The 12,635-nt window shown below is 38.9% G+C and overlaps 1 protein-coding gene across 9 annotated transcripts in view; it reads left to right on the top strand.

Moving 5' to 3' along the window:
* LOC139612730 (CUB and sushi domain-containing protein 3-like) overlaps positions 1-12,635 on the top strand; it is a 223,133-nt gene that overhangs the window by 151,091 nt on the left and 59,407 nt on the right. For 8 of the 9 annotated variants that reach the window (XM_071468639.1, XM_071468635.1, XM_071468631.1 and 5 more), the window contains 4 exons: positions 15-192; positions 6,244-6,389; positions 6,949-7,029; positions 7,975-8,088. In XM_071468639.1, coding sequence (XP_071324740.1) covers positions 15-192; positions 6,244-6,389; positions 6,949-7,029; positions 7,975-8,088 — 519 coding nt within the window. The remainder of the gene's footprint in view (positions 1-14; positions 193-6,243; positions 6,390-6,948; positions 7,030-7,974; positions 8,089-12,635) is intronic. The other variant, XM_071468637.1, reaches the window with a different exon arrangement.

Below are 12,635 nucleotides of genomic sequence, written 5' to 3'. Positions count from 1 at the left end.
TTTTCTCCCTCCAGCTCTTTGTGGTGGGAATATAACATCCATGAATGGCATTATTTACTCTCCTGGACACCCAGCCGAGTATCCACACTTCCAGGACTGCATGTGGACTGTCAGAGTACCTCCTGGCTATGGCATCTCCATCAATTTCTCTGTTATAAATACAGAGCCAATCTACGACTACATCACTGTGTGGTAAGTTCTCTTTTCAATCTCAGTACGTTATTCATCACTCATCAGCTTATGGCACACATCAAACAGACAAAGCTGCATACAGAATTCTATTGAATTGTTTTGAGGCAGTCTTTCTGAATTAGTAGTGATGTCTGTGGGTTTTACAAACAAGTGATGCAGTTTTTACAAATAATACTAAGCCGTGGGGCACAAAATGTGTCTAGATCCTTGTTGCAGTTTCCATCTTTTTGTATTTTCTGCAGTGCATTGCAAATAGAGCAGTTCTCAAACATTTGATAAGTAGTTTTATTTCCCATTTAGTTCACCTCCAGACACATTTTAAAGTATTTGAAAATACTCTTCTATGATTAATATTTAGTTTAACATGTTTTTCTCACATAAAAAGTAAAACAAAATATGAAAAGGGGCTGGAAGCAGATATACTCATGAGAAATACCGCATCAGGACTCGTGTCCCGTGTACCGCTGCTGCATATGCTAGGTTGACAGGTGAAGGAGCAGTGCGAATCATGATGGTTACCGGAGGATTTTGAGCATGTTTGAGCCACAGTCAGACCCAGACAGAGACTGATGAAGAATCTGTTGTGCACCAAAATCAGCAATATCAGAATGGTTAGTGTAATTAGCATCTTTTATTTGTTTATGCTGCTTGTTAGATTATAATTGGCAGTGGCTGACACAGAATTGGTGGATGAGCTAATGCAAGCTCTCACTCTCTCTACTGACAAGGTCACGGGTTTGTTTTGCTTCATCTGAAGTTGACATGATTTGTTCCTTAGGTATGTGACTTTTGAAAACCTGGCTGACTGAATACTTTTTTTTTTTTAACTTTTTGAGGCTGTCATTGGTTCACTGCAGTTCCAAGGTGGAAATACTCAGCCATGGCGTTGAGTGTTTATTTCATTCATGATATGTCTTAAAAAAAAAACACTATATGACTCTGTTAACAATGTTAAATACATCTGGAGACTACAGAAGATTTTCAGTCTGTATTGGATGGGTATTTCCCTTACTTGTTGCCAAAGCAAACTCAAGCTGCACACAATGGATTTAACAGTTGGCAAAATGTTAAGAACACAGGCCAGTTGGACAAGTTTTGCTCGAAGCTTTTGATGTGACACTCATATTAGATGAGCCAAGAACCATCCAGGTATGCTGACCTTTGTCTGGACATTTGTGGATTCATTTTCCCCTGACAACTTATTTCCATACAGCCCCTTGCCCTTGCGAAAACAAACAAACAAAAAAGATTGTGGTACATGATGAAAAAAAAAAAACTGAAGTAAAGTCTGGGTCAATGTGTGTCCCTTTTACCCTATTTTCCAAACTTATGGTATATGTTTAACTCCCCAGATCCCCAGTGAGGGTTACATAATAAGACATAAATGTGTATTAGAATGAAAACATTGACTTTGAGTTGCTGTGTATGTTTGATAATTCTATAGAAACAATAACAACTACCTCTTGACAGTGAATGGCAAAGCAGTAAATTATACTCCCTGCCATCACTCTAGCAGCTGTCTCTCTCTGCCTGATGCTACCTTTCTGTAGCCTCTCTATAGTATAGTAAGCCTCAGGCTGTCATGGAGCTGCCCTCATGGGTGATGGAGAAGGGAAATGCCCTCAAGCATCTGGGTCTACGATTCATAGTATGGAAGGAGGGAGCTACTGGCACTCCTGTTTTCAAATGAAATAGCACATAAACAATCTGTCCCCTGGTGGCAACATTTCATTTCCCTGCCTGACTGCCACCTCCCATTTTTGCTGATCACTCTGAAATGAAACTGCAATAAGAGTTTTTCTCAATATATAAGACTGTAAAGGTACATACACATACAAAAAAGCATTTAGAGTACGTCATTCAGGCCTGGAGCTAGCTGAAAGTGCAAGTAATGAAATACTTTTCTCTTGTACCAAAACAAGATTTATATAAAAAAAGAAAAGTACTGTTTTCTCACATTAATCTTTCTTTTTATCCACAGAGAAAAGCAGCATTTGGGATGTCCCCATTTGCAACAGACAAAAACTTATCCAACTTATTTAGGCAACTTATTTCAGCTATAGTTCATAACAATGTTCTTACAAGGTTTTGAAAGTTCTCTTTTGCTCTCATTAGCAGAGGAGCTTCTGTGTTTTGTAGTCAGCAGATAATGTATACCTCATAAGTGGCTTCACCGCTAATGACAAATTCCATTATCACCCCACAGCCATCCACTCATCCATCTCAGGGTGGGGGATATGGATGAAATTTTCATGGTTTTATATAGGTAATTTTTTAATATATTTATATATATATATATATATATATATATATATATATATATATATATATATATATATACTTTTCCTGAATGAGACCCTCAGATACCTCATCACAATACAGATTAGAAAACCCTATAAATCCAGTGTTGCCTTTGATTAGTCCTACTCCATTATTTTGTAGCATTGCTCCTAATTACCCAACAGAGCTACAGATAATATTTGGGATTAGAATAGCTACCTCAGTAGAAATGGTATAAAAAATCCCTACTATTTGGCAAATCTCTGTCATCTCAGAATATATTTTGTCTTATTGCTTATCCCAACATCTATCTGTCCATCCATTTTGAGTCACTTCCTTCCAGCGCAACTTTGCAGATCCTGAGGTCCACCCAATTCACCTGCAATATATACACATGTTCTGGGTTTGCTCCCAGTGTCTCCTCCCAGTCAGATGTGCTCTACGGGGAGCCACCCCAGAGACATCCAAATTAAATATCTGTGCTACCTCCTCTATATGTTTTTTAGGAGGAGCAGTGGAGCAGAAGGTCTGTTCCGAGTTCCTCCCAAATATCTGGTTTCTCACTCTATGACCCCAACTTGCATAGGCAGCTCATTTCAGCTCTTTGTGTCCGTAAATCAAGAACTTCACCTTAAGGCTTTGCTCCATTTTCAACATGACATTTCAGTACTATGCCACTTGTCACGTTCACACTTTATTGTACCCTCATTCAGAAGCAAGGCCCATAAATACTTAAAGTCTTTTACTTGGGGCCACAGCCCCAACTGCCAAAGGTTTCTGCTGTCCAAAAGAAGTGTCAAACATGACAGGCTGACAACACTCAGGGCCTTCAGCATCTCAGAGTGAATCTCATTCACCCCTGGTATCATGCCAGCGGCTATTTCAGTGTCTGCTACTGCCCTAACCTCTTATCTCTGTGTCTGTTTTGTAATTTCAAGATGCCTGAAGGAATCGGTTTCCATCACTTGAAACATATTAATATTACCACAAATTTTTGCCACTTTTTCAATGTGCTATGACATTGTGTGTAAATCAAGTTTGATTTTTGATTGGACCACAATAATGGGCCAGCCCTATAAATGCAAATGTTGCTGACACCACTGGTCAGCCAACCAAGTGTTGGAGTGTTGGATCCTCGTTGGTTGTTGCTTTTTCAAGATGATTTGACATGAACAACCAATGTTGGCAAATTAGTGCATTTGTTGCCAGATTAACCGATTTGGCAGCTTTTTTTCAAAAAAAGCACCAAGTGACAAATCCACGACTTTTTGGATAAACCTTAGCTACTTTCTGTCGTACAAAGTCGTCATTATTGCCCCGCAATCAGACCTTTTCTCTGCAGACACATCTCTTGGTGGTGACTGCAAGACAGGTGATGCAAATGACCTTATAACTTTCTCTCTGAGTGATAATTTTACATGTAAATATGACAGAAATCACAGCATCTGCTGTCTTTAACTTATGCTGTCTTTAATTTATGTATTTGGTTATTTTGTCAGATAATGTCAAGGTTATAAAATTAGGATTTGTGAAGTGCAGAGCAGCAGCTTGGAAATGATTGCTGATTAACATGTAGCCTTAGTGGGCACTATTTTATATGTGTCCCATTGTTTGACAACAGAAACAGAAAAAACATGTAAATGAGAACAGCTTTATTGGGAATTCAGCTGTATTAAAAATACTGTCTACATGAGCACAGATTGTAGGAGAGAAGCAAACAGATAAAAGGCTGAAACTGACACCAAGAAGAGTGCAGATAACCTACGACATAGTCCAGTCATATACAAGGCTTTGACCTAGTCTTGTTGAGTTTAGACATGTCATTGAACTGGAGATACAGTAAGCTGACATGTGCTGCACTGACAGTAATGTAGATGTGGGTTTGTGCTCCCATGGACATATCTACCCTTCACAGATAACAGCCCACTCTCCCTGCTCTCCATTAAGGGTGAAAATCAAAAAGGTCATTATAATTCAATTACATCTTGATTCCCAGGGCTACACTTCCTCGTACTTCATGGTATTCAGTTAAGTGTATAAGGATTATGTGATAAGAGTCCATACATTTTCTGTATGTAACAAATGCTTTCATCTTTCCAGGGTTATGGGGGCTGAAGCTTAGTGATAACCATACACCCTCATTGTGTATGCATGTGCAGACTGTTAACACTCTGAACTAAATTCAAAGGACTGGTTTACAAGAAAAGAGATCACGAAAGCTGCATAATTTATTTACTTTTTTATGTATTTCAACAAACATTACACATTACAAACATTTAAAATGTTTTGTGCCCCATTAACCATCAACCCATTAACCGTTCACAATGATGGTTGAAAAAGTGATGAACCCATTGATTTAATAGGAATTTTGGACCATTCCACCCAAGAACTGCTTCAGCTCAGCCATATTCTTAGGATGGCTGGTGTGAGCAGCTCTTTTAGGTCATTCCACAGCATCTCTACGGGGTTAAGGTCAGGGCTGTGACTGGGCCACTGCAAGAGATGGATTTTCTTTGTTTGAAGTCAATCTGTATTAAATTTAATTTTTCTGTTTAGGGTCATTGTCCTGCTGCATCACCTAATTTCTACTGCACTTCAGCAGGTGGAAAGCCAACCTGACATTATTATTTTTACACCATACATAGAGCTGCATGCTCATCCCAAACAGTTCAACCTTTGCTTCACCGGTCAACAAAACATTTTCCCAGTGGTGGTGTTATGTTAGTGATGTTTTCTGCAGTTTCCTCAGAAATGTCCTGCCATGGATGCCATGCTCCATGCAGCTATGCACCATGACTGGTGTATGGTAGACTTATGAACAGAGATATTAACCAGCTCCAATGATTCTTTTACACCTTTAGCTGTTTCCCTGGACTTCACTCTTATCACGTTGATCATTCTGCCTTGTGCGTTTCATCTTTGCTGGACTCCCACTTCTATAGGGAGAGAAGCCGCAGAACGAACTCATCTCGTAGACAGTTTGTCTGACTGTGGACTAATCAATATCTGAACTCTTTGAGATGACTGAGTAACTCCTTGAGCTTTATGCATATCAACAATTCTTGATCCTAAGTCTTCTGCGAGGCATTATTCATTTCAGTAGATGCTTCTTGTGAATAGCCAACTCAAAATATTCTTATCTAAATATTATCTAACCCACACCTCCAATCTTGTCTCATTGACTGGACTCCAGGATTACAAACTCCTGACTCAAACTGGTTTTTGTTCATGTTATTAGCCGAGGGGTTCACATACTTTTTCCAACCTACACTGTGAATGTTGGAATGATGTGTTCCATATGGACAAAAATTATTTATGTGTTATTAGTTAAAACACAAGAAGGTTAGAACATAAACTAAAACTTAGATGAAGTTCTGACCACATTTCAAGATAAATTTATCCATAATTGCAGATAACTCCAAAGGGTTCACTTTTTCTTGCCAATGCATGTAACATAGCTGGAGGGGGCAAAGGTTTCAACACTACGCTGCCTTGTAAATTAACATATATTCAGCTTCCACTTTGACACTGCTGATTAATGTTAAACTTTTTCTCAGATCGTCAGAATGACTGTTAGGTTCACAAGACTGCTTGGGGATAACTAGACCTGCTCTTTGATCCCAGCAAGTTATTACTAGTGTTTATTCATAAATCATTTGCCAGCTCTCTCTCTTGCTCTCTGTCATCTTCCTCCCTTTACTCTTTCAATCTCTCTTTTTCCCTCCCCCTCACATCCCCTACTCTCTCTGCCTCTCTTTATCTGTGTATCAGGGATGGACCCGACCAGGCCTCACCCCAAATCGGTCAGTTCAGCGGCAACTCGGTACAGGAGGGCGTGTCCACCACCGCCAATCAGATCCTCATCAAGTTCCATAGCGACTTCAGCACCAGCGGCTTCTTTGTGCTGCATTATTATGGTAACCTCCCCTTTGATACCAGCTAAGTAAAGACCTTGTTCCACACTGCTGTAATGACCCTTATTCATTTGATGTTCAGTTCTTCTCATTGCAGAGACCCTGCTGTAGTAATTAAGACCACAAAAGAACAGAAAGAGATGGTCCCCTTGCTTCTACAGTGGAAGGCCTTTAATTTTCCTTTTTATATGAGTCATTATGTGGCCTTTCTCATTTTGTTCCTACACAGTATTGCTTCCAGTTCTGTGTAATGATAAATGATGAATGCCATCTTATGCCTATTTTTCAGCTACACTATTAAAACGCCCCCTGGAAAAGAAGTTGATTAATAATAAAATGTTCCCCATCTCAGCTAAATTAGTGATTGGTTTTTGACGATCATGAACAGTGATAGGTGGCAATTTATGATCTAATCAAGTGTCAGTATGATGGGAGAGTAAAGAAAGTGTTGCAGTTGAATAGAAAACACACACACAGACACACACACGCATTCTCTGTTTCTTTCTATCTCTTAACTTCAGTGCTCTGTTGCAGATTTCAGTATTTGTCCTCTCCCTAACAGCTTACCAGCTGAGAACATGTCAGCCACCCCCTCCTGTCGCCAACGCCACTATCCTAACTGATGATGACGAGTTTGAAATAGGTTTGTCTTATTTTATTTTGCTTGTTTACTGGCTAGCGACAATACGTAATAAAATAAATTTGCACCAGACATGAGGTAATTTGCTTGGACAGCCCTGGATGGAGGGAAGAAATAGGAATAGACATATCAAATGCTTGTGGTCATTAATTAATTAGTTAGCTGAATCCATTATTTGTTTGTTGAAACCATTGTTTGTATGTCTATATCTTTGTTGTTAGTCTTCATTTTGTTACCTTTTTTGTGAATGTCTCAATCCATCTGTCCATTTCACATTTTGAAATAGCTTTGTAGTACATTTTCATTTGAACCTATAAATGTTTCTATGATACTGATGCTGGACAGATTTGTAGGTTTTTTTTGTACAACTTTACTTTTACTCATTCCACCTGAAACGTGATCTTTGTCTCTTTCTTTCTCTTTTTCTTTTGCTCTTTGCTTCTCCCTCTTGTATTTCTTTCCTTCCTTTTAGTGTTTACCATGTATTCATGTAATAAAATATTAGTTTGAGGGCAGGGCTAATTAACCCTCTGTATATGCTGTTTGTAGTTTCAGTGTTGAGAAGTGATTAGCAAAATTAAGTGGCTGCCTTACTGTGTGTTTTTGAAATTGAGTGTAATTTTGATTTAAAATATATATATCTGTGTCTGGTGGTGTGCATGTGTGTGCAAGTTTGTGTTTGTGTGTGAGGTTGTGGCTCTGTAATGTAATGAAGTGCCTTCAGTACTCCAGCTAGAGGATGTCAATCTTCATTAGAAAATGTGTTGTTGATTACTGTTTCAAGTGCTTGTACTGAGGAAGCTTTTACTAACATAGCTCTATGGGGATGTGCGTGCGTGCGTGCGTGCGTGCGTGCGTGCGTGCGTGCGTGCGTGCGTGCGTGTGTGTGTGTATGTGTATGTGTATGTGTGTGTGTCCGCATGATTGGGGGTGTAAATGACCTCGCAGGGGATATTATTCGGTACTCGTGCCTGCCAGGCTTCACCTTGGTGGGCAGTGAGATTCTGACCTGTCGTCTTGGAGAGAGGCTACAGATGGATGGACCCCCACCAATCTGTCAAGGTTGGTTTACTCAGTGTGTGAGTGTATGAGTCTGTGGGTATTTTTTAAGGTCTTTGTATGGCTTTGTAAACATTTGCTTGTGTAAGTATTCCTCACAGTGTGAATTCAAATGTTTGCGTTTGCACACACACCCCCGTTTATGTGTTTTTGCATTCATGTTCAGTCATGTGTGCCTGTGTGTGTGTGTGTGTGTGTGTGTGTGTGTGTGTGTGTGTGTGTGTGTGTTCTCTGCCAAGGTTTGTTACAGTCAGCAGCACCTACTGTTGATGCATCATTTAACAGACTGCTAGCAGGGCCCCCTCTAGCAGGTTCCTGGTAGCAAATAGCATCTCCATTCTAATTTATCAAGACTCAGATTGGGAATGCTGCTGACCCAAGATCACAGACCTCTGCTCCCTTAGAACCAACACTTGACTTTGAAGGCTCAGTGTGAAACAAATTACAGATCAGCAGGTTTCATATGCAAGCGTTTTTTTCTGTAACAGTGTAACAAGGTGGGCAGTCATGGCCATTTTTTTTTTCCATAGAAAGAGAAGGGATCTTATATTTTACCCCTTAATCCTGCTCAAATGGCCCCATGGGTTGGATTGACGTGAAAAGTCTTCTTACCCATGTTCTTTCAGAAGATTGATTTTCAAACAAGAAGAAAAGAAAAAGAAACATCTTTGTTGTCTGCATCAGAGATTTTAGACAAAAAAAAAACAAATGCCATCAGCCAGCCTGCCTTGCCAACACATCTTTGCTGAAGACAACAGAGCACTCTGAATCCCCCTACTCCCTATAGATAGCCATCTTTTGAAGTGCCCTGAAGTCCTTTCTCTACAAGTCTTGAGATGATAAGCATTTCTGTCTTTTTATTTCCAGAAACTATGAGTAATCGCATTGGACTGGTGATCAAGGCATGATAGATGCTGAACAAACCCTTGCATTCATAAAGCACCTTAGAATAGGACTCGTGATTTGGAACCCATTTGCTCATCCCTTGCTGTTACTTTTTGATGTCTGACTTGATGTCTATGTTCTCACCCTGGAGCGATTTTGTGGCTGACATTGTTTTGCTTTTACAAGTAAGAAGTTGACTGATTTCATCTTAGTATATGGAAAGCGTCACAAGTACAGCGGCACATTGTAATGGCAAAGCTGAAGTCGAGTGACCTCACCAGTGATCCACTATCTAGAAGCTTCTCATATTTTTATACTTTCTTCATAGAGGCTACATGCAGTACTGCCAGTGAGTACCTCTATTAGTGTATGCACAAAGGTCGAAGAGACCAAAAGCTTAACAAAATGTGGGTTGATGTAGGTGCGTGTGTGGGAGTTCTAAAAACAAGGCATACCTTTACTTGTGCTGCGTTGGGCCTACCTAACATTTTTCAAAATTAAAAATTTATAATGCCACAAGGGATATTAAGTCCTGCAGCATTTTATTAGCTTGTTAGACATTACAGTCTAAAGAGAGATAGAGAATAGAGGAGAGAAATCATAATGGTCTAGCATACAGATGCCCCATCATATTTTCCTGACATGAATTGAATGGTTGTAAAAATGCTTTCCAATGGCTAATTCCATTGTTTTTGTTTGAAAGTGACCAAATTAAAAGATGAGCAGCAATAGGAATAGTTTGGAATCATTTTTTTTTCATGCCAAGTGAGGGCAGTGAGTTACTTGGGAGTACTGGAGGATATTTGAAGCTCCTTCATTTTGTAGATCTCACCAACTCACCTTCTCATTTCTTACTGACTACTCAGAGCTCTGCCAATATCAACTTACTCCTATCAGCTAAATGTCACATACTGTACTTGAAATAATTTCATGGCCTTTATGGTGAGTGACTAAATTAACCTGCCAAACCCAGATAGGTAAAGTATGTTGGGACTATTCTGGGAGACCCCAACATTTTGTTTTCAGTTTTCACAATTGGTCATACGATTTTAGATGTTTTAGATTAGCTATTTGTAAGTTTTGCTATTGCTACATAGCCAACATTAGTATTAACTGCTGTTAACTTACCAGTCTGTTAGAAATGTTGTGAGTTCAGTTTCAGACTTCATTCCTTTACTTGCCAAGAGCTGTCTCCACTGTTGGAAAGCGAAGACACTGTTAACTTTTGTTTTGCTTCAATTTCTATCACTTTTTTCTTCTTCTAATGATAGCATGCTAACCAGCAAGACCCATTCCAACAGAACTGTCATTTTCCAATAGAGAGTCATTGTAGTGTCCAGTCCGCCCTATACAAGTAGCGCCTTTTAGAGAGCGAATTATAACCTCTTGTCTTGTAAAAGTAACAATGGCTGAAGTTCTTGGCAAGTGACCTGCCCGCCATCCGCTCCCTGCAAGAAATCATGTTTAGCGGCAGAGAAACTTACATTTCGATGTTGGACAGTACTGGCTCTCATACATCATCGTAAATTGTTTTTTATACTGCTAAGGCGATGGGTCCACTTAGTCAGGTCATGCTAAACTGATAACTAAGAAAATTAAATGTCTATAAACAAAACATAATGAGCCTAACAAAGATGTTGCACTTCCATACCAAATAATGGGCAATGAATCCCCATACTGAAATGAGCACTGTATGTTATACTCGAAGTATAATAAGCTTTAAGCATTGAGCGAAATGTGTCAGGTGTATCGAACTGCTCCTTAAAACCTGCCTTGAGTGTTAAATTGTTTGCATAGTTAGGACTGAATTTTAATGGATCACCTTATTATTGTAGTCAGGAAAAAATTAATTTTCTTTTGCTGGATATGTTATGTCCTGGTGCTTGGTGCCCGTGACCTGTAGCAAGAAACTAATTGCTCTCCTTGGGACATGTAGAATTGAACGTAATTTGAGTTGACCTGCTATTCACATCCAAGAGACTGCTACAATAAGCTTGTAAAGGGGCCATTTCCTATTGGTAGCTAGCCTATAGGGCAGGAAAAAGAATTCTCCTGTGTTCCCATATTCTGCTTTTGTTTGCCATCAACCCTTCTGTTAATTGTCATTTTAGGCTTACAAGATAACTAAAATGCCCTTGCATGGCTATGCAACTTTACCCCTAAATACCCCTCGTTGTTCAGATATTTCTCCAGGCTCTTTCTTTATGAAAGTCTATGAGGAAGGTTATGTTGAAGCTTTGATCAAGGATAGAGTCACAATTGAGTCGACTGCTGTGTTTGCTTGGTAAACCATCTGCCACACTGGGGTTGAGTATAATCCATTAAATGTCATCATGTTGCTCCTTATCTTCACATGCCCATTGATTTTCATATGTCTTTCAGAAAATCTCTTGAAAAACAATTTTTGCTCTAACTTCGTCTTCATTGGATTTATTTCTCTGTAGCCAACAATATGAAACTGTCATTGTTGTATTTTGTACATATTGTCATTCTATGCACACAGTGTGCTGGGTTTAAAAATAAAAAAACGGTGGTTTGCACAAGGAATTACCAAGTCACATATTGCAGTGTTAGCAAGATTTAACCACTGCTATTTCTTTTACAACAAATCATGTTGGAAGGTATACCATTTTAGTAAATAACACCCAATACAATATGTAAGGGTCTTAATACCAAGTGCATGATATCAGTAATTTCAGTACTTACCTGGATGTAACTGGCTGAGGATGGTTGGGTCAATTTACTATATAATGCTGATTCCCCTTAGATGAGATGTGTCTTCTATTCAAATGATAAAATGAAACCAATAGACTATATTTTGTCATGTTTACCAGCTTTTGTATTTAAATTGTGATTATTTTTATTATTTTTATTGATTTACTGTATCTGCCCTTACTTTGGGCTATAGTATTTATAAAATTAAAACATTTGAGCCAGCATGGTAATAAATGTACTCTGCATTTGTGTTACACTAAGGTACAGAGGTCTAGATTTGTAATACAGCCAAACAATCATATGAATACATGGTAAGCCTAGGTCTGCTCTTAAGGTAGCTTCCTATCCTTATCATGGTTCTCTAAAAACTCATCCTGAAAAGTAGCAGTATTGAGGCGTCTGAAACAGTTTTGAACCTCTTCTAATTCATTTTTTTAATCCCTGCACCTAAAGTTTGAGGCACAGCAGTTTATGCCATATTTGTGCTTACGAGAGAGACTTTTGTTTGTTGCCTGGCAACGTTAGCTTATAAAACAAGTACTGGGGGCTTCATTATTTCAATATCAAACTTTTACCAAGTAGATAGCTCTGTGTGCAGTGCATTAGATCTTGCCATATATATAAAATCTTAAAGCTGTATAGTGGAATGGGAATGTGCAGTGTATAAAGGGTTTTTGGATTGGTAACCCTAGTGTAATCATGAGTAGGAAAAAGATTTAGAATTAAAATAAGCAATAGTAATACTCCTCATCTCCCTTGATAGCAATGAATTCAACACATTTTGTTTGAGCTGACTTTATATAGGCTCTATGACAAATATTCCCAATGGCATCAGTAAAAGCAAAGGCTCCTGCTGATGACAGAACTGTTGAAGCAGCCGTGTGAACTGATGCAACTGCACCAACTCTGACCTCATCATATTGCCAATGAGAATCAACTCTCCTGCAAAA

The sequence above is a fragment of the Trachinotus anak genome, unplaced genomic scaffold (genome assembly GCF_046630095.1).
Source record: "Trachinotus anak isolate AG129_WGS33_773 ecotype Australia unplaced genomic scaffold, CSIRO_AGI_Tana_v1 ptg000032l, whole genome shotgun sequence".
NCBI classification, from domain to species: Eukaryota; Metazoa; Chordata; class Actinopteri; order Carangiformes; family Carangidae; genus Trachinotus; species Trachinotus anak.
This window is presented reverse-complemented; position numbering and strand designations above follow the sequence as displayed.